Here is a 24699-nt window from a genome sequence, read left to right on the forward strand (position 1 = left end):
AAATGGTGTCGTTTCCAAACAAAGGGAAAAAATAAACATATATCGGCATCGGTATCGGCATCGGCCAAAATGAGCTGAAAAATATCGACATATCGGATATCGGCAAAAATCCAATATCGTGCATCCCTAGTAATTACTGACTTTAGCCTGGATTGATGGCTCTCAATATCGCAATATCAATAGTTTTTAAATAAATAATTAAAAAATCCTACATTGTGATTTTCTGTTTTTTTTGTTGTTTTTTTAGATTATGTCTCTCACAGTGGACATGCACCTACGATGTCAATTTCAGACCTCTCCATGATTTCTAAGTGGGAGAACTTGCAAAATAGCAGGGTGTTCAAATACTTACTTTCCTTTCAACTTCTCAAATTAATTCCTATGAAAGTTAAGCTTCCAAAGGCATGAACTGAAAACATGCCTGACTGAACACGTGCCATGAACGTATGCTGTGGACGCGATTACCTCTGAATGTAATCTGACTCCTGCAGCGTTTGTGCTGTGACACTCGCACCCTGACTTGCTCATAATATCGAACAGATTTTTAAAAAACAGTTTTTAATTGTAGTCTCTTCTCTAGCTGAACTGATTTTATGAAAATGGACGCGGTGGGCAAATTATTCAGTAATCTAGTAGCGGTGGCTTTGGGAGTGGCCTTGTATGGCAAGAAATTGTTTCATCCCCATGCGACAAAAATGACCCAATGAGACTTTCTCAGTCTAGAAGGCATCAAATTCAAAAATAATTACATTAATGACCCAGTTTAAATACAAATTCATCTTCCCAGCGCTGAAGTACCCCTTTAATTATAAGCAATATTGTGTTGTAAACAACATAGTGTTCTTTTTTCTATATCATGATTTTATTACATACTCTTTTTGATTTGATTAAGATCCCACTTCATATTACAGCATTTGTTTGACCTATTCACTGGCATGTAGTGTGGATGAAATTAATGAGGCTTTTTGAGAACTGATAAGGTCAGAATGTTAGATATGCTGTGGTTCCTGAATTATTTCTTGGGGTTTTCTAGTTTTAGCGTCATTAGTTTTGAAAGCTTATTTGTTATGGTCTGACATTGTGTGAAAAGGTTATTTCTGACTGGTCCTTACTGGAAACCAGTGTACAGTCCACTTGGGTGCTTCAAGAACACACTGTGCTTACTCGGCAGACTTCCAGCAACCTCTGTTTTGGAGCCTTTTGTCAGGAAATAATCATCTCTCCTGTAGAATCTCTCGATAGAGCCACAAAGAGAGAGTGCTGGCTTTGATGAAAGTCATTTTCTGTCGGCCATGTTGTTTCATGTATAGGCTAGCTGCAGGGGAGATGAGACTCCCTTTTCTGTTTGTACAAAGGTTACCGACTTTCAAAGCCTGCAAAGGGACTCATTCTACAGTCCTGTGATGCCATGTTCTGATGCATGATGGCAGCTGGATAATAAGCAAAGCAAATCCACACACCAGAGGCAGTCAGACAAGATATACCCACAGGGGCTTATCTGAGTCTGATTTGATCTGTTTGTTTACTGAGGAGAGATGCTCTGAGTTTGTGGAGTCGATGTGGGAGGGGTACGGGTTGCTGTCTAGCTGGCAATGGTGATGTGGATCCGGAAGCAAGCACTTAGCGGAAATGATGTTAGAGCGAGATGACTCCCCTCCAAAAAGAATGAGGTAATGCTGCTCGTCTCTTCTTCTGTATCCGCTCTCCTTGCTCACTTTACACATTGCGCACACGTACTGCCACCACCCCGTGTGAGATTTATAGCTTGACGTTTGATGAGGATTTACTCTTGTGCTGCAGTCATGTGGTCATATATATATAAAGCAATTAAAGCAATTATGAGAATATATAATAGGAGAATATATAGAGAAATTTTCATTTTTCCAAATTCCCTGTTTTAGTTTGAATTTTCCTGTATTCTATTTTTAATGGTTTAATTGCAATTTAATAATCAAAAATTGCATTTCATTTGAATTTATAAAACTTTATTAACTTTATGAAAATGTATTTGTTACATTTTAACATTATAGGGCCATGATATGAAATGTTCAGAAAAATCTGAAATTCTGTATAATTTTTTTTCTTCTGGATTCTGTGTTTTATTATTCATATATTATAAGGACAAATTATTATTGGTGTATTATTATTTTTACGTACACGCAAGGGAGAAGTTTATTGTGCATGATGCAAATTTTGTCTCTGGAATGGTATGTGTGCTGTCTGATTATTGTAACCGGTCATACTTTGTACACGCTGGTCACACATTCGCATTTTCAGATCAGCGTTAGAGGAACATGAGTGGAGCATTTGCATGGGCTATGAGCAACTCGAACGGACATCCAAAGAGTGATTTTTTTTTTTTTCTTTTTTTTTTTTTCTTGTTTGGCCAGTTGCTGAAATTCTGGTGCATCCCTAACTACAACAAAATTAGAGCTGCAACAACTAGTCAATTCAAATCAATAATAATCGATAATGAAAATTGACAACGATTCTCATTATCAATTAGTCGGGTCAGCCACCAACTTCCACCAGAAGCGCCAAATTACATCACTGAATAACGCATTTTTATTGACAAGATGCATTTAAAAATAGTTGAGTGGAAACAGGGCAAATTTTCAGCTCAAAAACATTGCTTTAGCTGCAATATCTGCTGTTGGATGGTAAATTTAGGTTTAAAAGTCAACATGTAATTCATGCATTTTATGAGAGTAGTAAGTGTAAATGGATAACAGCATGTAATTGAAATGTAAGACGTTTATAAAAGATAAAGAAATGACAGTAAGGCTACTTTGTCCATAGCGAATGTGTGTGTGATTCTGTAGAATATTCCTCTAATCTCGTAATACTTTGTTTTTTTGTATCATTTTAATGTAGGGATTTAAACTGTCCTTTTGTGTAGCAACTTATTTTGCACATAATGTAGGTAGGATGTAGCAAAGACATTGCAAAAATTATCTATGGTTCTATTAGATAGTAAAATGTTTTTTTTTTTTTTTTTGGTGTGTTAATACAAACATCACAAGCTATGGATTGAAGCAAAACTATGGTTACTTTGGTTACCATGGAATAACTACAATAACCCTGTTTTATTTATTATTATTTTTAGTTTTTGGGACATGTTCATCATATAATGCTAGATGCTGATTGTGTTCAAATGGACCCATGTTGCCAAAACTCTGCATGTTTCAGGGACAGTCTTTGGTTGGTTTGAGGAAGCCCTCTCTAAATGAAGACTATCTTTTGTTCCTTGTCTTCAGCATCTCTGCCCACTTCGGTTCTTCTCCACTTCACTGCTTCGCCTGCTTCTTGGTTTCCATAGAGACCAGCCTAAAGCTATGAGCACTCATTCGTTTGTTCACAATGTTTTGTTTTCTTTGCCATTTTCAGTACTATTTCCACTTTTGTTTGTTTGGGTTGCGACTGTGCAGCCAGCAGTATTGCAAAAAACATCTCTTGTGGCTTGATTTAATTAGGATCTAGGGTTTCATGACGGTTGTAGGGCCCTATAAAATCCGTTTTATGTTTTTGCCAAATTCCGTTTAATTTTTTCCCCAAATTCCGTTTTTTCCATTTTAATATTTGCAAATTTCTTTTTTTCCATTTTAATTTTTGGGAATTCAGTTTTTGTTTTATCCTTTACTGTTATTTTAGTCAAAAAGAGTGTGCTTTTAATGTTAATATAATAGAACATAAAACAAAAAATAAGAATGATCTTAAATTTTTTGAGGTAACAAACATCACATTTACTTTTTTAGGACAAATACTGTATGATGCAACATAACACAAGTACTTCAAATATTAATGGTTATGATCTTTAAACTTTCCAGTAAAATACATTATATTAGTTTATATAAGTTAAAATGAAAGTGCTCCATTAGCTTTCTCTTTCAAGTATTTTTTTTAAAATTCTTTTACATACAGTACTATGAAGTAAAACATTTAAAGCTAAAAATTAACATGTAACTGCACTGCAGGTCTGCACGGGGCTTTAAACTGAAGCCCGAGCCCAAGATTATTTGACCCGACCACAACATTACATTTACATGTTATGATCTAACCGGAGGTCAGCTTCTCATAGCAAATACCATTTTTGAATTATATTGTATTTAATGATTGTATTTGACAGTAAACAAATACATGTTTAAACCAGGCACAGTGGCCCCATCAGCAAAGCAGTAAGAGAAAAATCACATACTTGCCAACTAATTACATAGCTTTGCTGTGGTCGAACAGGTGTAACATTGCGATATTTCTCTGGAACTCAAACTTTAAACTTTGAAAGTTTGATGCAGTGTTGCTAAACAATGTACAGGGATGAGAATTTTTGTCAATTTCTCGTTTTGATCATCGATAGATCTCTAAAACAAGTACTCGTGGGCAGGTGTCTAAAAATACGAGATATGAAACTAAGACTCTTAAGAAAATGTATGTTGACATACAAACATGACATGTCTATGAAAACATGAACATATGATGTGACAAAAAACCTGATTATGATGCATAAATATCTTTGAAAAAGAAACAAAATAATCGTCTCAAATAACCCAGTCAATAATATCAGGCATTGAATTTGAGCTGAAACTGTACACCACCCTGCAGAACTCCAAACACAAAGTGCTTTAAGCACTATTCGCACAGGATTAGTATTATCTAGGGACCTCTGTGATTTCGAAATTTCTCCCCCACATCTAAGTTTTGCGTGGCCTGTGATTTTACTCGAATTTACTGACTTCTCCTGGATATGATGTCAAGACTTCATTATAGATATAGCTGTATGAAATCATAAACGGGCATCGATATCGTTTTGATTATAAATAAACAATTTCGTTCCGTTAGCGAACAGACGCCATGAACTGAGCACAGACCAGCGGCAGGAGTCAGATTTCATTTATCACAAGTGAGAAGCTGACACACAGCAGAAGATTCAGTTTCAATGCTAAATGTAAAAGCACCCATTTAAACGAGCTTGTCATTGTACTGTTCTGTTCTGTTTTTCATTAAGAATTGTATTGATGTTATGTTAATATTAAACGCACCATTCAATCAGTTTGCTCCCAAATTGATACTCATTCTAAAGTGAAAGTATAATCCGTGCAGCTCCACGGGAATTCATAACGGTGCGCATTAAGAATGCAGACTCATTCTTCGTGAAAGCTAAAGATAGCATAAATGTAGCCAATAAAGTTAGGCTAGCAATAACATAGAATAAAGTTTATTTTGCCACTTTATAGTCCGATATCAAACTAAAAGATAAAATACAGATATAATATATACAGATTACAGATATAATAGTTGAAATCACTTGTCTAAGGAATCATATTGATGTAACTTATATAAACAAAATAAAATCACGTTAGAGGGTTGCAGGATTTAGTTACTGTGGACTAATAACGTTACCTGCTGTAATTATAACACAAGCACACAAGGAAACTTACACTCATTGGTGAGCACGTAATGTTATTGCGGAAAATGTCTGCACCGGCTGTCGGCGGGACGGGAGGATGTAGGCGGGAGATAGTCGGTCCAGCCCCATTCACCAGTAACAGTGAATCCCAGTTTTCTCAGACGAAAGTTTATAAAACTATCCTGTGTAAAATGATCACTACAGAGGTTGTTGTTGGTGGTGATCTTTAGCTCTCCACCAAAGTGGCTCTTCATAAAATGAATCGAAGTGGCTCTTCTTGTATTATCGTTTTTCGGAAATTTCAATAAGGGCACGATCTGTTTTGTAAGTGACTACATCCAGGTAGTATGCATTTCCGCCACAAAGGCATAGCTAGCTGGCAAACTGTAGGCTATAGTAACTAATAGTACTCGCGATTGAGTGGCAAACTGATGCTAATGTGCTCTAGTTATAGAGCCTCAGTGGCTCCAGTGTGTCATCAACAGTAGGGGCGGGGCCAGGCTCAGAGGCTTCAGTGCGTCATCGAGCCACTGTTTTAGCCCAGCTTATAAAATCCGGAGCACAGCAATGGTGAAAAACTGTTTAACAATCTAACTCCACAATTTAGTACTACACAGTTCACAGTCTTTGCAATGTGTTTTAGCAATACATTTCTAACATTTATAATGTGTTTAGAATTTTTTTTATAGAATTGTCTTTACAGGGACTTTAAATTTTGTTCAGACTTTGTCAAAAGAGTTTGACTCCAAAAAGTATTTATGAGTATATTTATTTTCATCCCCATAAGTATTAAAAAACAACTACTACTTTATTCAGCATCGTTTTCTCTTCCTTGTTTGTTATAACCTCAAATAAAGATTCAACCAGTTATGAATCAGTGAATCAATCAATGATTTGGATCGCATGCCAAAATGCTGAAATCACGTGACACTGGTGATCCGAATCATTGATCGATTCACTGATTCTTAACCATTTGAATCTTTATTTGAGGATTGAACACAAACAAGGAAGAGAAGACAATGCTGAATAAAGTCATAGTTTTTGTTATTTTTGTACCAAAATGTATTTTCAATGCTTCAAAAGATTCTAATTAACCAACTGATGTCACATATGGACTACTCTGATGATGTTGTTATTCCCTTTCTGGACATGGACAGTAAAGTGTGCAAACACTTGGATACGCTCTCGGACTAAATATAAAATATCTTAAACTGTGTTCCGAAGATGAACAGAGGTCTTACGGGTGTGGAACGACATTAGAGTCATTAATGACATAAATTTTATTTTTATATTTAGTCCGAGAGATTGTGTCTCCATTGAAAACGTAGGCACACTATACTGTCCATGTCCAGAAAAGGAATAAAAACATCATCAAAGTAGTCCGTATGTGACATCAGTTGGTTAATTAGAATCTCTTGAAGCATCGAAAATACATTTTAGTCCAAAAATAACAAAAACGTACTCGGTTACTTTCGTAACCTCGGTTCCCTGAGAGAGAGGAACGAGTATTACGTATGGGAAAACTCCTTTTCTCGAGAATATGAAGCAAAACTTTAATAAAGGTATCCATGTAAAGCGCAGTGCCGCTGAACGGCCATAACTCAGCGCGAGGAGCGCTCTGATTGGCCGGGCCACGGCAACTGCATGAACCTATGGTGAGGCGGCTGAGAGGAACGAGCCAATGGGGGGCGTTCCAGAAGCCCGCCGAAAAAAGGTGCTTATATTTGCATACAGGAGGCTATATAAAGCCCTGATTTCGCCATAGGTGTCAGGTTTTTAGATCGACTGAAGCGATACCTGAGAAGCATAAACACGGCACGGAACGTAATACTCGTTCCTCTCTCTCAGGGAACCGAGGTTACGAAAGTAACCGAGTACGTTCCCTTTCGAGAGAGGTTCCTCGTATTACGTATGGGAACACAATGTAAAGCGCCGTGTGTGCTGACTGACCCAGTATACCCAAGCACATGTAAATAACCCCCGAGACACCGAAGAGGCGGCTATAAGGGGGGATGAAGAACCGGAAGAGTCGGTTCATTTGAACGGCTGATCGGACATAGTCGGATCTTATGATAAATGAAAGTGCTTAAGGACTGATGTGTACAGGCCAAAACTAAAGGCAATCTGTTTACCAGGGTCAAGATAGAGCCTAAATGGAGAGAAGCCCTGCTTGTAGAGCTGGAACCTCCAATTTATAGAATCTGATAAAAGTGGACGGAGAGGCCCAGCCTGCCGCCGCACAGATATCTTCCAAAGAAATGCCACACGACCAAGCCCAAGATGAGGCCATGCCTCTAGTGGAGTGGGCTTTAACGCCTATAGGGCAAGTCAGGTTTTTAGACTCATATGCCAGCGAGATAGCGTCCACTATCCAGTGTGAGAGTCTTTGCTTCGTGACAGCACAACCTTTAGTGCGGCCGCCGAAGCAGACAAACAGCTGGTCCGACTGCCTGAAGGGGGAGGAGCGCTCCAGATACAGTCTCAGAGCTCTGACCGGGCAGAGCAGATTCGCGTCCTGTTCACCCTGAGATACGGGTAAAGGAAGCAGAGTAATAACCTGTGCTCTAAAAGGGGTAGAAAGCACTTTGGGTATAAAACCATGTCTCGGTTTAAGAACAACTTTGGAGTTGTTGGGCCCGAACTCGAGACAGGACGGACTCACTGAGAGTGCGTGTAAGTCACTCACACGTTTAACCGAGGCCAGAGCCAGCAGAAACGCGGTTTTGAGTGATAAAAGCTTTATGGTCGCGGTCTGGAGAGGCTCGAAGGGGGGACCCTTCATAGCGTCTAGAACCACCGTGAGGTCCCAAATAGGGACCGAAGGGGGGCGAGGGGGGTTCAATCTCCTGGCCCCTTTAAGAAAACGTACAATGAGCTCACTTTTCCCTAGTGAATGTCCCGCGACCTGAGCGTGGTTAGCTGCTATGGCGGCGACATAAACTTTGAGCGTGGAGGGGGAACGACCCGCGTCCAGTAGCTCTTGGAGAAAAGCGAGCACTTCTGTTGTTTCGCATGAGCGTGCGTCGATATTTCGGACGGCACACCAGTTAGAAAACACTGACCACTTCAGAGTATAGAGCCGCCTCGTCGAGGGGGCTCTAGCTTCCGCTATAGTGTTCATAACTCTGTCAGAGAGGTTTCCCGATACCAGTTGATGGGCCATACGTGGAGGGCCCATAGTTCGGGACTGGGATGCCAGATCCCCCCCTTCGCCTGCGTGAGGAGGTCTTTCCTCAGCGGAATGGGCCATGGGGCTGTGTCTGACAGCTGGATCAGATCGGAGAACCACGTTCGGTTCCTCCAGAGCGGGGCTATTAAAAGCACCGCGGATGCTGTCTCCCTGATTTTCTTGATGGTTTGTGGTAGCATCGCGATCGGGGGGAAAGCATACAGCGGGAGACTGGGCCAGACATGGGCCAGGGCATCCCTGCGTTTGGAGAAAAATATTGGGCAGTGAGTGTTGTCTTCTGAGGCGAAGAGATCCACTTTCGCTCTGCCGAAGGTGTTCCAAATTAAGAGAACCGTTTGCGGGTGAAGAGACCATTCCCCTGGGGGAATGGTTCTCCTGGATAACATATCCGGACCCACATTCAGAATACCTGGCACGTGAGCCGCCCTCAGGGAGCTCAGGTTGTGCTCTGCCCATAAAAGGAGATGCTTCGCCATGCGGTGAAGGGAATATGATCTCAGGCCACCCTGGCGGTTTATGTACGCTACCACCGACATGTTGTCTGAACGAACCAAGACGTGGTGGTTCTTTATATGTGGAAGGAAAGCTCTCAGCGATAAGGCGACCGCTTTCATCTCTAGACAGTTTATGTGCAGCCGCTTCTCTGTTTCCGCCCACAGGCCAGAGACCGGCTTGCCCTCGTGTAGGGCTCCCCACCCCCGAGTGGAGGCATCTGTCGAGACCACTTTCAACTTCGTGACTGTGCCCATAAGCACGCCCCTCCGATACCACTCTGTCCTCGTCCAAGGAGCCAAAGTTTTGACAACGCTGTGGCTCACTTTGACGGGAAAACGGCCCCATTTCCATGCATAAGGAGGGACACGGGCGCGTAGCCAACGCTGGAGGGGACGCATGTGTAGCAGTCCCAGCCTGAGCACTGACGATGCCGAGGCCATAAGGCCGAGCATTCTCTGAAAGTGTTTCAGGGGAACGCGAGTTCCGGCTTTGAATGAAGTCGCCATGCTCTGGACGGATAGCGCGCGCTGTGACGTCAGCCGCGCGTTCATGAGTCTCGAGTCTAGAACAAAGCCCAGAAAAGATATCTTTTGAGTGGGTGACATCGAGCTCTTGGCGATATTGATCCTGAGACCCAAACAGTCTAAATGGTTGAGGAGCCAGGATCTGTGTGTTAGTAGTTCTGCTCGAGACTGGGCTATCACTAGCCAGTCGTCGAGGTAGTTGAGCACCCGCATCCCTTTCAGCCTGAGCGGGGCTAATGCCGCGTCCATACATTTCGTAAACGTGCGGGGCGCCAGGGATAAGCCGAATGGCAGGACCGTGTACTGATAAGCCTGCCCCTCGAAGGCGAATCTCAAGAATGGCCTGTGGTGGGGGGCTACCTGCACATGAAAGTACGCATCTTTCAGATCTATCGTGAAAAACCAGTCCCCAGGGCGAATGTGCGCGAGGATCTGTTTCACCGTTAGCATTTTGAACGAGCGAGTCATTAGAGCTTTGTTCAAATGCCTTAGATCTAGGATGGGCCTGAGCTCTCCGTCCTTCTTCGGAACGAGAAAGTATCGGCTGTAGAAGCCCGACTCGCTTTTGGAAGGGGGAACGGGCTCCACCGCTCCCTTCTTTACCAGTTTCAAAATCTCGGTGCGAAGCACGTGACTGACGCTGCTTCTCACCGAGGTCTCGACCACGGCGCGAAAGCGCGGGGGCCTGCGAACGAACTGTAGCGAGTAGCCCCTTTTTACTATGTTCATAACCCAATTTGATACCCCGGGCATGGCTTGCCAGGCCTGAGCCCGACACGATAGCGGCTGGAGCCGGCGCGGATAAGGGTCGCCTACTAGAGGGAACTCGGTAGCGCTGCCATTTTGTGCTTGAGACATAGAGGGGGTAGTGCTTATGTGTGGCGGCGTGCACTGTGGAGTGGGCGCCGGGACATTTATAGCATGGGTGGGAGGGGTGAATGAGTGTAGGAGTGCAGACTGATGTGTGGGCACATTTACTACAGAGAAAAAGCTCTTTTTGAGATTTATTTGGGTCGCCGTGATAACGGCGTTTGTGTGCAGGCGAGTGCGTTTGACAACGGGCTCGTTGGCTGCTAAACTGAGGTCGGCAGTCACCTGGGTGCAGGGAACTGGGAGACCGGGAGGGAGAGATGGGGGTCCGGCCGAGGCGAGACCTGACCATCTCCTTTTTATCCCTGCGGCTAGGACGGCTTCGGAGGCTCGGGGTTCAACACAATCCTGGGTCGAGGTCCCCGGCGTTCAGGCCGACTGCTGCGGTTCGCGGAGCGGGAACGTTGGCGCGGTCCAGAAGAGGAGCGAGGCCGGGAAGGTGGCTCTGCCGGCTTAGCGGGTTGAGAAGGCGGGGGTCTACCTCGAGAGCGTCCCTGGCCTGAAGACGAGCTGGAGCGCTTAGGCAGGAAATGCCTCATAGCCTGCGAAGCCTTCTGCGCTTCAGTGAAGCGCTCCGCGAAACCCACGACTGACGGGCCGAAGAGACCGGTAGTGGAGATGGGGGCGTCCAAAAAGGAGGCTTTGTCCGCGTCCTTCATCTCGGTCAAATTCAGCCAAAGGTGCCTCTCTAAGACCGTCAGGTTAGCCATATTTTTCCCGATGGCTTGTGCAGTGGCTTTAGTGGCGCGAAGGGCCAAGTCCGTCGCGCTGCGGAGGTCCTTCAAAACATCGGAGTCGGGGACAGACTCATCCAAGGAGCGGAGAAGTCTGGCCTGGAACACCTGAAGGATAGCCATGGTGTGAAGGGCCGCGGAAGCCTGGCCAGCGGAGGCATATGCCCGGCCAGCGAGAGCAGAAGTGGTGCGGCAGGGCTTGGACGGGTGCTGAGCCCTGGACTGCCATCCTCTGGAGGAGGAGGGCGGGCAGAGGTGCGCGGCGACAGCCTCCTCGAGGGGTGGAAGAGACTCATAGCCTTTTTCCTTAGCGCCGTCGACAACGGAGAGCGCTGGGGAAAAAGCGGATCTGGCGCGAGCAGAGTAGGGCGACTTCCACGACTTCGTAAGCTCGTCGTGTACCTCAGGGAAGAAAGGCGCGGGCTTCTGAGGAGAAGAGAGGCGGCGGCTTTCCAGGAACCACTCGTCCAGTCTGCTGCGCGTTGGCTCATCGGGCTGGGACCACTCGAGCCCGAGGTCTTCCACGGCCCTGGAGAGCACGCGGATGAGTTCCGCGTCGACGTTAGTTTTGGCGCTCGTGGCGGTCTGCGTCGAAGCGGGGGGCTCCGAGACAGAAGCTGACCACTCGCTACCAGAAGCGGCTGTGGAGAGGCTGTCCTCATCATCCTCTGGCGACGGGCCACCGAAGGAAACCGAACAGGCCGCTGCATGAGAGGGACGCTGTTCCTCCTGGGTGAAGGTGACCGGCGATGGCGAGGCACGCGGGGAGTCATCCGGCGTGCAGTCGCCAGACCGTTCCGGCAGCCTCTGGTCGCGGCGTTTCTTGCGGCGCGGCCCAGCGGCAGGAGGAGGGACCTGGTCGAAGGTGGCGAGGCGAGCCCGAAGGGTCTGCAGCGCCATCTCATCGCACTCGGGGCAGCCGCCCTGAGAGAGTGCGAGCTGCGCGTGGTCCCGTCCAAGGCATGCCACGCAGATGACGTGACGGTCGCCGCCAAGGAGAGGAGCTCTGCAAGAGCCGCAGGAAATGCGAGGCATTTGAAACAACGCCCCGCGCTCTTTTAGGAGAAGAGAGTATAAAAGGATACGATCGCCGGATGGCGTAGCTGGAACGGCAGAGAAGGCGGAGAGGGAGTCCGTCGTCCTCAGCTGCAGGTTCCGCTGGTGCCTTTTCGACGGCGGTTGCTTCTTCCGGAGGTCAGCGAAGGTATCGCTGAAGGAGATAAAATCTGACACCTATGGCGAAATCAGGGCTTTATATAGCCTCCTGTATGCAAATATAAGCACCTTTTTTCGGCGGGCTTCTGGAACGCCCCCCATTGGCTCGTTCCTCTCAGCCGCCTCACCATAGGTTCATGCAGTTGCCGTGGCCCGGCCAATCAGAGCGCTCCTCGCGCTGAGTTATGGCCGTTCAGCGGCACTGCGCTTTACATGGATACCTTTATTAAAGTTTTGCTTCATATTCTCGAGAAAAGGAGTTTTCCCATACGTAATACGAGGAACCTCTCTCGAAAGGGAACTATGACTTTATTCAGCATTTCGGGTTTGTTTTCAATCCTCAAAGAAAGATTCGAATGGTTATGAATTTGCTCATTGATTCATGATTCGGATTGCGTGTCAAACTGCTGAAATGATGTGACATTGGCGAATTCTGAATCGATGCAATGATTCATAACCGTTCGAATCTTTCTTTGAGGATTGAAAACAAACACAGAAGAGAAGACAAGGCTGAATAGTAGTATTTTTTGTTATTTTTGGACCATAATGTATTTTCGATGCTTCAAGATATTCTAATTAACTAACTGATGTCACATATGGACTACTTTGATGTTTTTTTATTCCCTTTCCTGACATGGACAGTATAGTGTTCATACACTTTCATTGAAGGAACAGAAAAGCTCTCAGAATAATATAAAATATCTTAAACTCTGTTCCGAAGAGGAACGGAGGTTTTACGGGTGTGGAATGACATTAGGGTAAGTCATTAATAACATAAATTTCATTTTGGGGATTTTGTTGTTGTGCATTTCATTAAGAATAATAGGCTAATAAACCCACAATTCAAGCAACCCGTCCCAGAATTGGCACCAATTCTAATCCGAAACCTAAAATTCTAAAAGCACTGTCATTCATTTACAGCCATGCTATCATTCATTCTCTGTTGCGCTGTCTTTCACAGTGTGTGTCCAGTCTGGTGTATTTTCAGTTCATGCCAATGAAAGCTTAACTTTCATTCAGGAATTCATTGGAAACACTCGCTTTGTTTTGCACCACTCTGTTATGAATGCAAGAGCAGCCAACTTTCGATTTAAAATTATCAATTTGAAAAGCCCCCGCCGGATTACTGCTGTCATTCATGTTTTTTGTTTACAGCTGTGTGATGGCAACATGTTTTGCACATTTGTAGTTGACTATTGTATACATTATACGCACAGATTGATTCACAGAATTCAGGGCTCTCACTCCTGTATTTTAGCTGCGGTTGTTTCTCTCAAAACTTTCCAGAATGTACATGGCCATAATCATGTTTTGTAAAAGGCTCTGTTTGACTCACAAAGCAGCATTGTTGTTGAGCTGTGCCTCTAGGAAAGGTATCTGTTGAGCATGGCCCACTCAAACCAGAGTAGAATCACACACACTCACACATACACGTCCCCTTCAGCATTAAACAGTGTGTAGTTCATTCCTGCCGTCTGTCACATGAGAGATAACCTCATGCTAACCTTGACTTTAATCAGGGCACACTCCCTGTCACAGACTGCAGTAATGTTAGTGCTCTGTCACTTCATTGTCTGCTTCTTGGTGAACTGACCAATTCACCAAATAGGTTACACACTGTATAATCATATCATTTATCTCTATTCTTTAACCACACCTAGAGTTGTTCTGGCTGTGTGCGCTGTTAGACTCTTTTGTTGTCTGGTCTATAGATATTATAATTCTTTTTGTCCATCTTGATTTTTGATCATGATTTAAGAGAATGTGCACAATGTGGCTTGCTGTCTTGCTGAAACCACATTTACATATTGGGCTGTTAGATCCTTCTGGCATCACAATGCCAGGAAGAGTTTGGACAGCAGAGTGTCGTCTCTGACAGCCTTCTTTGTCTTCACTATCACCACTATCAGTGAATATCTTCCGCTCACCACAGTCTTGCTGACTCCTCAGCAGCTCAAAATGTGTTGAAAACAGAGGTGGAGGCTTCCTTCTAAGAACTGGCATATATTCTTTCCCTTTTAAACTAAAAAGCATTTGTAAAAGTATTCTATGTGAATGTGCACATATTTAATTTTAGCTGTAAAGATGATTTAAAAAAACAACTTAATTTATATTTTAATGTAATATGGAGGAGATATTGTATATAATCTGCAGGCAATAATTTATCTTAATTTGATGTTGCAAGTTAATTTATTCATTGTTCTTAAGATGAAAAGTTAAATTGCATTCTCTACAATGTAACAATTGTTATTTCTACTTTGTGTTAATGCTTCCTTAAAATATTATGTTTAGTCCACTTAAACTGGAGTTATATTAAAGGTAGGGAAGGCTTTTTCGGAGAGACCACTCTATCTCTTCAGAGCACTCTCCAAAATAAAAAAAACGGTCAAACAATTTGCAGGTCTCTTGTACCTCCTGACTGCTGCAGATTAATCTCAGTGTTAATAGTGTTGACATTGAAAACTCTGAGTCTGAGCATGTGAATAGCTCTTGTGTAGAATCTCGTAATGACAGTTATGACATGGCGTGAATGCAGCATAATCTTCTACAACTAGTGCTGTGTGATGTGTGGGCAGAGGTTTGGTAATAGGGCGGAAACAATTCCTGGAGTAACTCGAGTTACTCAAATAAAAAAAAATCCTTTGCTTCGTTTAGTCCATTTCGACGCTTCGTTTAGTCCATTTAACTAGACACGGATGTTGCAGAAAGAAATTTTTTGTGTAAGGACTCGGAGTCTGCAGATTGCGGATTAAAATTTCAGATTGCGGTTATATCTGCAGTTCAGGTGGGTAAACATCCCAAAAATTGCGGGTGGATGAGAGAAATCATAATGTGTTGAATAAAGACGCGGAACTCTCATTTCACGGTAAAACAATGAATGTGTCATTCTTTAACGTTGGTTTTCAGCTCATGTCGAGATCAAAGATTGCAATGCGAGAGAGTGGCATCAGCACTGGAAATATCATTTAGTCTCGCTATTTTTAAATTAAGACAACTGTGTCTGTTGAGCTTCCAGGATGCGACACTGAACATTTTGGTTTCATTTGCGGCAGTTTGCGTGTCAGCTGAGGAGATACGAGCAACTGCAAACATATGAACGTGATGGAGTTTGCAGCTTTGCACATGGAGGATCACCGTCATTGTGATGTGTGTGAAATCTTTAATGAGACTATATATATACTTGATGATCTCTTCGAAATACACCATTAAAATGTTTTCAATGCTAGGCGCAACAGAAATCAGAACAAGCTGTAATGCGCACGTGTGTGAGAGAGATACGCAGTGCTCGTCCTTTAGAGCTGCATGCTTTCATTGATTTGGTCATTTAAATATACTTTAATCATATTTATAGCTACTAACTTAATAAAAAAAGCTGTGTTACAATGATGAATATGATTAGCTCAAAATGTAGAACTGTATGTGCGATGTAGTTACTTTATCTGAATTAAATACAAACACATCTCTCGCATTTGCTCATGTTCCAGCAGTTACTCCTCCGTGTGATGTATGGGTTGTCAACCCTGGTTTAGATTATTTAAGACATGTAATTTTGCCAAAGAAGATTTGTTTTAAAGCAACCTTCTTCACAGTTAGTTATTATTGTTATTTATTTTACTATTATTTTGGTTTATTGGTTGTAGGTTTTGGGGATGCATGATATTAGATTTTTGCCGATATGCCGATTATTTTTGTTTTAATTTAATTTATTATTTATTTATTTATTTATTTTAAGCTCATTTTGGCCGATGCCGATATATGTTTATTTTTTCCCCTTTGTTTGGAAACAACACCGTTTTAATCAAAACTTTTGACGTTTGTGCACATGAAGTGGGGGTGGCGTGACATCCGTTGATGCTGTCTTTCAATTCTACAGTTATTGTAGAGCTCCTTGGATTATTTTTCATCCATTTCCTAAAATTTTATTACAAATTAATACGCTGTATATAAAAGTATTTGTTACAAGTGTCATGCTTGTGATTTATGACATTATTACTGATTTGTTTCAGAACAAGAAGTAACTTCAATTTATTTGTGTATTCTACTTTTCATTGCATTACTGAAATAACAGCGCCCCCGCTACATGTATAAATATATAGCGGTCTGGCGGGCGGGCACTAGTACCTGGAGGCGCTACAGAGTGGAGAGACGCGATTCGGCTTGTTTTGGGCTAACATGGCAAATCTGCTGCTGACGGTCACGTACTTCTGTATGCGCATTCAGAAATTCAAGGCAGCATTTTAAAAACGGTCAATATAAATCACTTTACATGCAATGTATTTGCTTGTTTTTACTTGAAGAATGACTGCAGTGCTGACATGGTCTCATCGCTGTAGCACTCCTTGCACACGTGAGTTATTGCAGGCGCATATCAACACGTTATCATATCGGCAAGGCAAATCGGCATATATTTTTTTTCATATCGGCCGATTCCGATGTCGTGCTGATAATATCGTACATCCCTAGTAGGTTTAGTTTTAGACTGAGCTATGTTTTCCTTTTTAAAGTAATTCGAAATAGATTTTTATAATATGGCAATTGAATGCATTAAAATTGTTTAGTTTCACAGTTATTAATGTATGCAATTTCAGCAATAAAACTTTATTTTTTAGAAAAAGAAAAAAATTCTAAAAAGAAAACATTTAGATGTTAATTTTAAGATCTTATCTTATTTAAGGTCTTATTTTCTCTTCTATATTTAATATCGCTCTTTAATAAAGAAGAAAATAATTATTATCCGATTAATCGATGGTAGAATACTCATTACTAAAAGAATCAATAGCTACAGCCCTAAATGGTAATACATACTGACAGGCAGGTACTGAATTCAAGATATACTTTTTTTAAATGTATTTAGACCACTTCTATTATTGATTTGCTATCAAGATGTGAAAAGTAGTATAACTAGTATAAAAAAAAATTTGCCTTAGCTTCCCTAATTTTAAGTGACAACTTTGATATTTAAGTTATCTCAAGTTAAATCTAATTCAAATTAAGTTAATTACATAGCCAATTTTAACAATATTTGTTACAGTGTATACATTTAGAATAGGCTGTTTCTCACATTTTAAAAATAATAGACCTATTACCAGGCATTCTTTGTAATCTAATCTAATAAAAGTTAATAAGCGAAATAATACAATTGTATCTGTTTCTGAATATTGATTTGATCAAGCACTTGGTAATCATTTATTTATTTATTTATTTATTTTTTAATATTTGTTATAGCTTACAATTTAATAATGTAATAAAGGTTCGGTTCAAATCCACGGATGAGAAAAATATTATATAAAATCTGAATGAAGGAAGGCTATTGGAGTTTTCAGTGATGACAAAATAAAGATAAAATGCACATTTCTTCTGTATCTGAATAAATAAAATTGTCATAATTTATTTCATAGATATCCTATGGCTACATGACAAATGGAAATCACAAGCATGACACTTGTAAATAAAATTATCTTATAAATAAACTGTATTCATATGTAATATAATTTTATCTTAAATGAGGAAAATAGTGGTTGGATCCAAAAAGCTATATGGGGGGTGAATATGTCAAAATACTTTCTTCATAAATGTATTTTGCACATCTTTGAGTCAGCACTGATATTTACTGAGCAATTTGCATATCAGTTTTTTTTTTTTTTTTTTTTTCTTTATCAAACCTGGTTCACCATAAAATCTTGAGTTTTTCCATGAACAGTTGTTTTGTCTCTCATAATGGAATTCCAACATACCACTGTCTGAATATGTACTCAGATGTGCATGTTCTTCTGTTGTGTTAAAAGCTCTTACCACAGCTCTTTTCCTAATCCACAATCATAAAGCCTGGTTATCAAGAGAACTAATTAGGCTTTTCTTTGTTTTTCAGAAACCGAGCGATAGCTGATTACCTTCGTTCCAACGGATATGAAGAAGCATATTCAGTTTTCAAAAAGGAGGCAGAATTAGACATGGTGAGTGTGGGAACCCCCTCCATTTAAACCTCAGTCAAACCAATATATTTCTTAATTTAAAGTGTTCCCCTTTTAATTGGCGCCTCTGTATGAGGTTGTGACTGACAGCGCACGTGCTGAATTAAGGCAGTGCAGAGATAATTATGATGTGTGGCAGATGTAAAACCCAATGCTCCCTGTTGTCTCAGCGATAATTTACACTGATAAAGAGAAATACGGAATAGTGTCCTTCTATTATCATAAGATAGACCAGGAGAATTACTAAAATTCATCAGAAAACGCCTCTCCGTATATGCTTTCTGGAAATGAGAGAGGTATTGGTGCACAGAGAAGCTCTTGTTTGAAAACACTCCTTGTTAAACACAAGATGAACTGTTTATTTTCTTTGTACAGGGAAGAAAGAGGATGAATTATTGATCAGATTTGCTGACTGAAAGGTGGTCTATGGGACTAAAAGCTCTTTAATTAACCAGAATGCTATTAACATGACTACATTTAGCAAAAGAGATTTCATCATCGATTCTTCCAGCTGTTAAAATGTTCTGAAAGGTGGCAGGGGTTTGTGACTTTAGGCATAACTGTAGATGAAGAGTTGTTCTCTGAGGGCTGGAGGGAGCTGATGGATTGTCAGGTGGGAGTGGTTAGAGGCTGGCAAGGCTGATGGGGCTGGTATTTAGCCATTTGCCGCCACACGTGGCAGAGGGTCTAGACAGATGGCAGATCAGACCTCTGCAGAGGCTTTAAATGCCCCTTTCCCTCAGAGACGCATGACACGACCCCTCTCACTCCACTTCTGATCACAGAAATGGCACCTGCTTAACACCTCTGATATTACTCCAAAAGAGCTTCTCTCCTCTCTTTCTCTTTGTCTGCCACATTCTTTTTTTCATCAACAATAGATTTGGGAGCTGTCTAATGGTTTTGCTTCACTTGACTGGTCTCATAAGCATAAGCATCTTTCAGCAAACAGAACCTTCATATTGCTGTCCGGCTGAGACTTTTGAGTTTGCCTATTTAATGACACAACCATAAGAATGTCTAATGTCAGAGTTTACACACAATTACTCTTGTTGGATTTTCATACTTCAGAATTAGACAGAATAAGAATTATTTCTGAATAAAATGGAATTGGGAATGAAGGTAATGATCCGTAAGCAGCAGGGATGCTTATATTGACAGTTTAACCGTTAACCGATAGTAAGAATTTTGACCGATCAACACGGTTAAACGGTTTAAAGGTTTTTTTTTTTTCATAGTTTTTTTTTTTTTTAACTCACAAGGCGCCTTGACACATGCAATGCACCACTCGTTCTAACAGACTTATTTTGCATAATGAAGCAATGGTATAAAGAAGCAAACTGTGTGGGACCATTTAGACCGAAAGGGTGACGAAGTTATATAATAAGCTATGCGGTATTACAATACAGCAGTACAACTAAAAGCTCCTGACTTGTGGAGAAAAGGAAATGAAAGTCGCTTCCCGAGGCTGGCCGCTCTAACGAAGCATCTCTGTATTCGCTGGGCATCAGTGCCATATGAAGCCTTGTTTAATGCTTTTCACAGTGTGGTTGTTTCCGACAGCTTATCAAAAAAAATTTTTGGCTTACATTGTTGCAGCCATTAAAATAGTTTAGTTTTGTTTTTAATATCAAAGTTGTTATTGTAGCAAGTTCGTGAATGTGAGGAAGGAAGAGGACACGGGGGTCGGCTGGACGGTTGATGCTTTCTTTATTAAGTATCTCAATACTCAGCAACACACTCAGCGTGTGACTTCTATCAAACTCAAAACACAACTATCACTTCCGGGTCGGCGCTTCCGGTTTCTCAGTCTCTGGGTCTCTGGCATCAACCGTCCGACTCTCTCTCTCCCTGGTCTCCGATTCCACTGGCGTTTTATCCCCTCTCCACGCCCATTACTAGAACAAGATACAGGTGTTATTAATTTGTGTCCAACCCACTCACTTACCGCTCGTCCCGCGGCTCTCTCTCCCGCTGCAGACCTCGCTGAACCACGCACCCCTTGCCACAGTTATATTTCGTTTTATTCAGCAGCTTATTTCAAATTCAAAGACTGCAATATGAGAGAGCGACCTAAGCACTGGTAAGATCATTTAATAATTTTTATTGAAAATCATCGTTTTTGAGCATCTAAGACTTATTTTAAGTTTAATTTGCGTCCATTTGCGTTGGCTTGCTTTACTCATTTGCAGCACCATCATATCTATTTGACTACAAGATAACATGCTCTCACACATTTATTTTTTAACCATTTGCCAGGAGTAAAAGTTACACATGGTTTAAACAACCAGATACTTTTACGCTTAATGACCACCTTAATGCTTTCAGACCACCTTCTGAATTGGTTTGTTTGAGTAATCGGAAATTAAATACATCTTGAAAGAATCTCAGAAGTCATTTAGGCCTACTCCTGGTCGTTTCACAATCAGATAGATACCTGGTCAAAGAAGATCAATGAAGGAACCAGTTGTAAAAAGGCCATAACTATAGCAGCTGAAGAAACGCGCTGCTGCTGGACTCTAGCCTATATGTGCAAGCCATGTCTTGACAGTCGGGTAAGCTATGGTCTCATGTTGTTTCAACCAGCGCAGCACATTGTTTCTTTTAAGATTTATAAAAAAATGTAAACGAAGGAGAAGCCTAAAAAAGCCCGGCCGTGTTTAGGTATGTTAGGTATATATTAGGTAAATGCAGGGCTCTGGTGTGAATTTAGGTTCTTTTGTTGAGCAAAAAAGGTTCTTCTGTATTCTGCTGTTTGCACAATAAAATAAACACGTGAAAAAAGTATTTTTAACGGGTCACAGACTCCCGTCAATTATATTTTTATGTAATGCAAATTCAGTATTATAATCTTACCAGTTAACGGTTAATAATCTATTAATGAGCATCGGTTGTTGGTCGGAAAAATTAACCGAAATGAGCATCCCTAATAAACAGTAAAAACAACCATCATGACAAGTGTTTGCTATTCCTGCCTCTGATATTCCTGTTCTGTTTGTTTAAGAGGAGTTCTTGGCCCTACATAAATCAAAATTATATATTTTATACTTTTATTATCATTAGTTATACATATAAAACATAAGTCTTACCACCCACCTCTATAAAGACATTGTTAGTATTGCCAATGGGATACATTTATGTCTCAAATTTGAAAGCTAAATGTGATTTACAGGAAGGTCTAGTTAGTGCCAGGCACCCTAAAGTAAAATTTTCAAAGTGCAGTGTTTGTGTGTTTGTAATCTTGGTAAGCTCTTTGTCTGCCAGAGATTAACCCATGTGAAGGGATTTAGAGGGAATTTACAGTTTCCACTGGGGTGATTTTTTTTTTTTTTTTTTTTTGTGTGCCCTTTTTGCTTATGGCTGTATGTAATTCTTCTATTTCTTTAATGCAGTGTGTTGTGTTAAGGAAGTTTCTATCTTCTTTTGTCACCAGAATGAGGAATTGGATAAAAAGTATGCAGGTCTTTTGGAAAAGAAATGGACATCAGTCATCAGATTACAGAAAAAGGTTTGTGCATTTCATGTTTAATGCAAATCCTATTAAGGACCATGGAGGCAGCCATGACTCATTGACTATGCATGCTCTGAAATGGCAAAAGTTGGGTTTATAAATGCTGTGTTGTAACTACCATAATTGTAATCCAAAATTTCACCATTTATTTAATTTGATGTTTGTAATGAGTTTTACACATTGTGCCTTCTGCTAGGTGATGGAATTAGAATCAAAACTGAATGAGGCAAAAGAGGAAATTACTTTAGGTGGGCCAATTGGACAGAAGCGAGACCCCAAAGAATGGATCCCCCGTCCCCCTGAGAGATACGCCCTGAGTGGCCACAGGAGTCCTGTCACCAGAGTCATTTTCCATCCTGTTTTCAGTGTCATAGTCTCTGCCTCAGAGGATGCAACAATAAAGGTGAGGTGTTCTGTGGCATTATCAAGCACACTGCATGCATGGTGTACATCTCATACCCCTTAAACTGACCATTTATTTGTTACATTGGTGTGATCAAATCTTAATTTGCAGTGTGTAAATGACCCATCAAATTTAAACTTGCCTGCTTTTGTGACAAACATATTTGCAGTCTCTTGCCTTGAATGAGCTGTAGGTTTGACTGCTGTGCTGACAGCCACTGTCTTCTTTAGTTTTTTTTTTGTGTTTTTTATTTATTTTGACTTTGTTATACAGTGTCTCTAGAGACACAAAATATACACAAGTCTGCACAAGCAGTGTGACATTCCCTTGGTAATAAGCCGTGTTTCAGCCTGCCTGCCATTGATAACTGAGCCCAGGAAATCTACAGACAACCTAAGTCTAAACCCATTTATAGCCTCTTATTACATTTTTTTTTTTTTTTTTTTTTTGGCTGATTTTAAAGCCAAGGGGAAAGGTTTTCACACTTTAGATCAGCCAAAAAAAAATCAGAGGTATGATATATGAAAGGCACTCCCTACTACATGTACTCTTTTATTTTTGGAAGTAGTCCTACAAAGGGTTCCTCTATTTTCATGAACACTTGCTGTTTGAGTAATTCATCTTCTGCCTTAGTGCCAGCAGCTATGGCCACCAACCTGTCTGTGCCCCCTCCTCCTGTGCCCTAGTTTTGTACTTCCTAATATCAACCCCTTCCTAAAATCCCCAGTCCTCCCCATCTAAACATGGACAGCCCTCAACCAGACAGCTAGAGCCAGTCCAAAAATATTCTGTCCCGTTCTTTCCATCAACATATTCTATTGCTAATTATCAGGGAGCCTGTTCTGTGCAGCCAGAGGTTTTTTTTTCTCACCTAAACATTTTTTTCCTTTTATGTAAATCAGCAGTTTGACAGCTTTCGCTTCGCTTGCCTCTTGATAAAACCGTTCGCTTGCTTAGTCTACTTAGGTTTGCAGTTCAGGTTCATGCACAAGTATGTTTTTTCCAGTTTTTTCTTTTCTTTTCAGACTGTGATATTTTATACATGCGCATGGAAATATGACATGCACTCAAACATGCAGGTTTTTTTTTTCTTTCTTTCCTTTCTTCTAAATTCATGGTTAATTTCAGCATGCTTTTTACATACTAGCATACAACACTGAACATCTTACACTGAAGTAAATCTTTACATAAGTCTAAACATAGTTTTATAAATCTGATAAATGAAAACTTCAGTAAAGTTCACAACAGTTTTTTTAAACTGTTGTGATACCTAAATTATCTTGCCTAGATGAATTAAAGATAAAGCACTAAAAGCAAAGTAGTATATCATCTCAGTATTGGCCATTTTATCGGTTATCAGCCAAAACAAAGAAATGATTATTGCCTTTTTGGAATTTAGATTTGCTGTTGTCCTGTAACACCCCTCCCCCCCCCCCCCCCCTTTTTATTCCATTTATATTGTTTTTTTTTTGTTTTTTTTTAAGGTGAGTGTGTTTATGATCAGGTACATACAGACAGATCAATGAGGGCAGATACAAGTCCTTGCTAAAAACAGATGTAGTATGCATTATAATAGTTTAGCAGTCTAAGCTGCGTGATTAAAACTTACATGCTTGACCAACCCAGGGGTGCCACATCAGGCTTTTCTTGTGTATGTTTTCTGTCAGATGATGACTGGATGAGTTCAGTCTCCCTCTTTGGAAGCAGGAGACCGATAAGCAGGTGCAGGGGCTTCTGTCACCGGCCCCCTATGTAGCAGACAGAGCTTATCCCTATGTGTCTGGCTGCTGCCAAGAAACTGCTGAAACCTGATCTTTACATTAAGCCCTGAGGCTGTTTATCATACTGCTGCATCCAGGCAAACAAGCAGATAACGTTTGCCTCACTTCACAAAAATGCTTTAATGATAAAGAAAATTATGAAAACTGAATTTTAGGGTAAACATTATATGAAAATAGTCTGCCACAATTTTACTTTGAGAGTGCAGTCAGTACTGTAAGGTTACTGTGGGATGAAATTCTGATAAAGACTGAATGAGCAAATGTTCACACCATTATATCCAGAGGGCAGTCTGGCATGTTTGATGGTGTTTAACAGCTTGCTGCATTACAGATGTTTTACTGAATAATAGCAGCTACAAGCCCAAACCTGCCTTTTGATATATTACTTACAGGCTGCCAAACAATTTAATGGCTTTTTATTGAAAAGATTTTCATCTTGAGCTAAAACATGCGTTTTGTGTTTGATCCAGGTATGGGACTATGAAACGGGTGACTTTGAGAGGACCCTCAAAGGCCACACAGACTCTGTGCAGGACATTTCCTTTGACCATACTGGAAAGCTGCTAGCCTCCTGTTCAGCGGACATGACCATTAAGCTCT

General features: G+C 41.2%; 1 protein-coding gene across 1 annotated transcript in view; it reads left to right on the forward strand.

The window, feature by feature from the left end:
• The window catches only part of pafah1b1a (platelet-activating factor acetylhydrolase 1b, regulatory subunit 1a), a 61216-nt gene that overhangs the window by 24251 nt on the left and 12266 nt on the right, over positions 1-24699 (forward strand). Inside the window, exons 3-6 of the mRNA XM_067450626.1 lie at positions 18302-18386; positions 21838-21912; positions 22112-22318; positions 24570-24699. The exon at positions 24570-24699 is cut by the window's right edge and continues 39 nt beyond it. Coding sequence (XP_067306727.1) covers positions 18302-18386; positions 21838-21912; positions 22112-22318; positions 24570-24699 — 497 coding nt within the window. The remainder of the gene's footprint in view (positions 1-18301; positions 18387-21837; positions 21913-22111; positions 22319-24569) is intronic.

The sequence above is a fragment of the Pseudorasbora parva genome, chromosome 8, assembly GCF_024679245.1.
Source record: "Pseudorasbora parva isolate DD20220531a chromosome 8, ASM2467924v1, whole genome shotgun sequence".
Classification (NCBI taxonomy): Eukaryota; Metazoa; Chordata; class Actinopteri; order Cypriniformes; family Gobionidae; genus Pseudorasbora; species Pseudorasbora parva.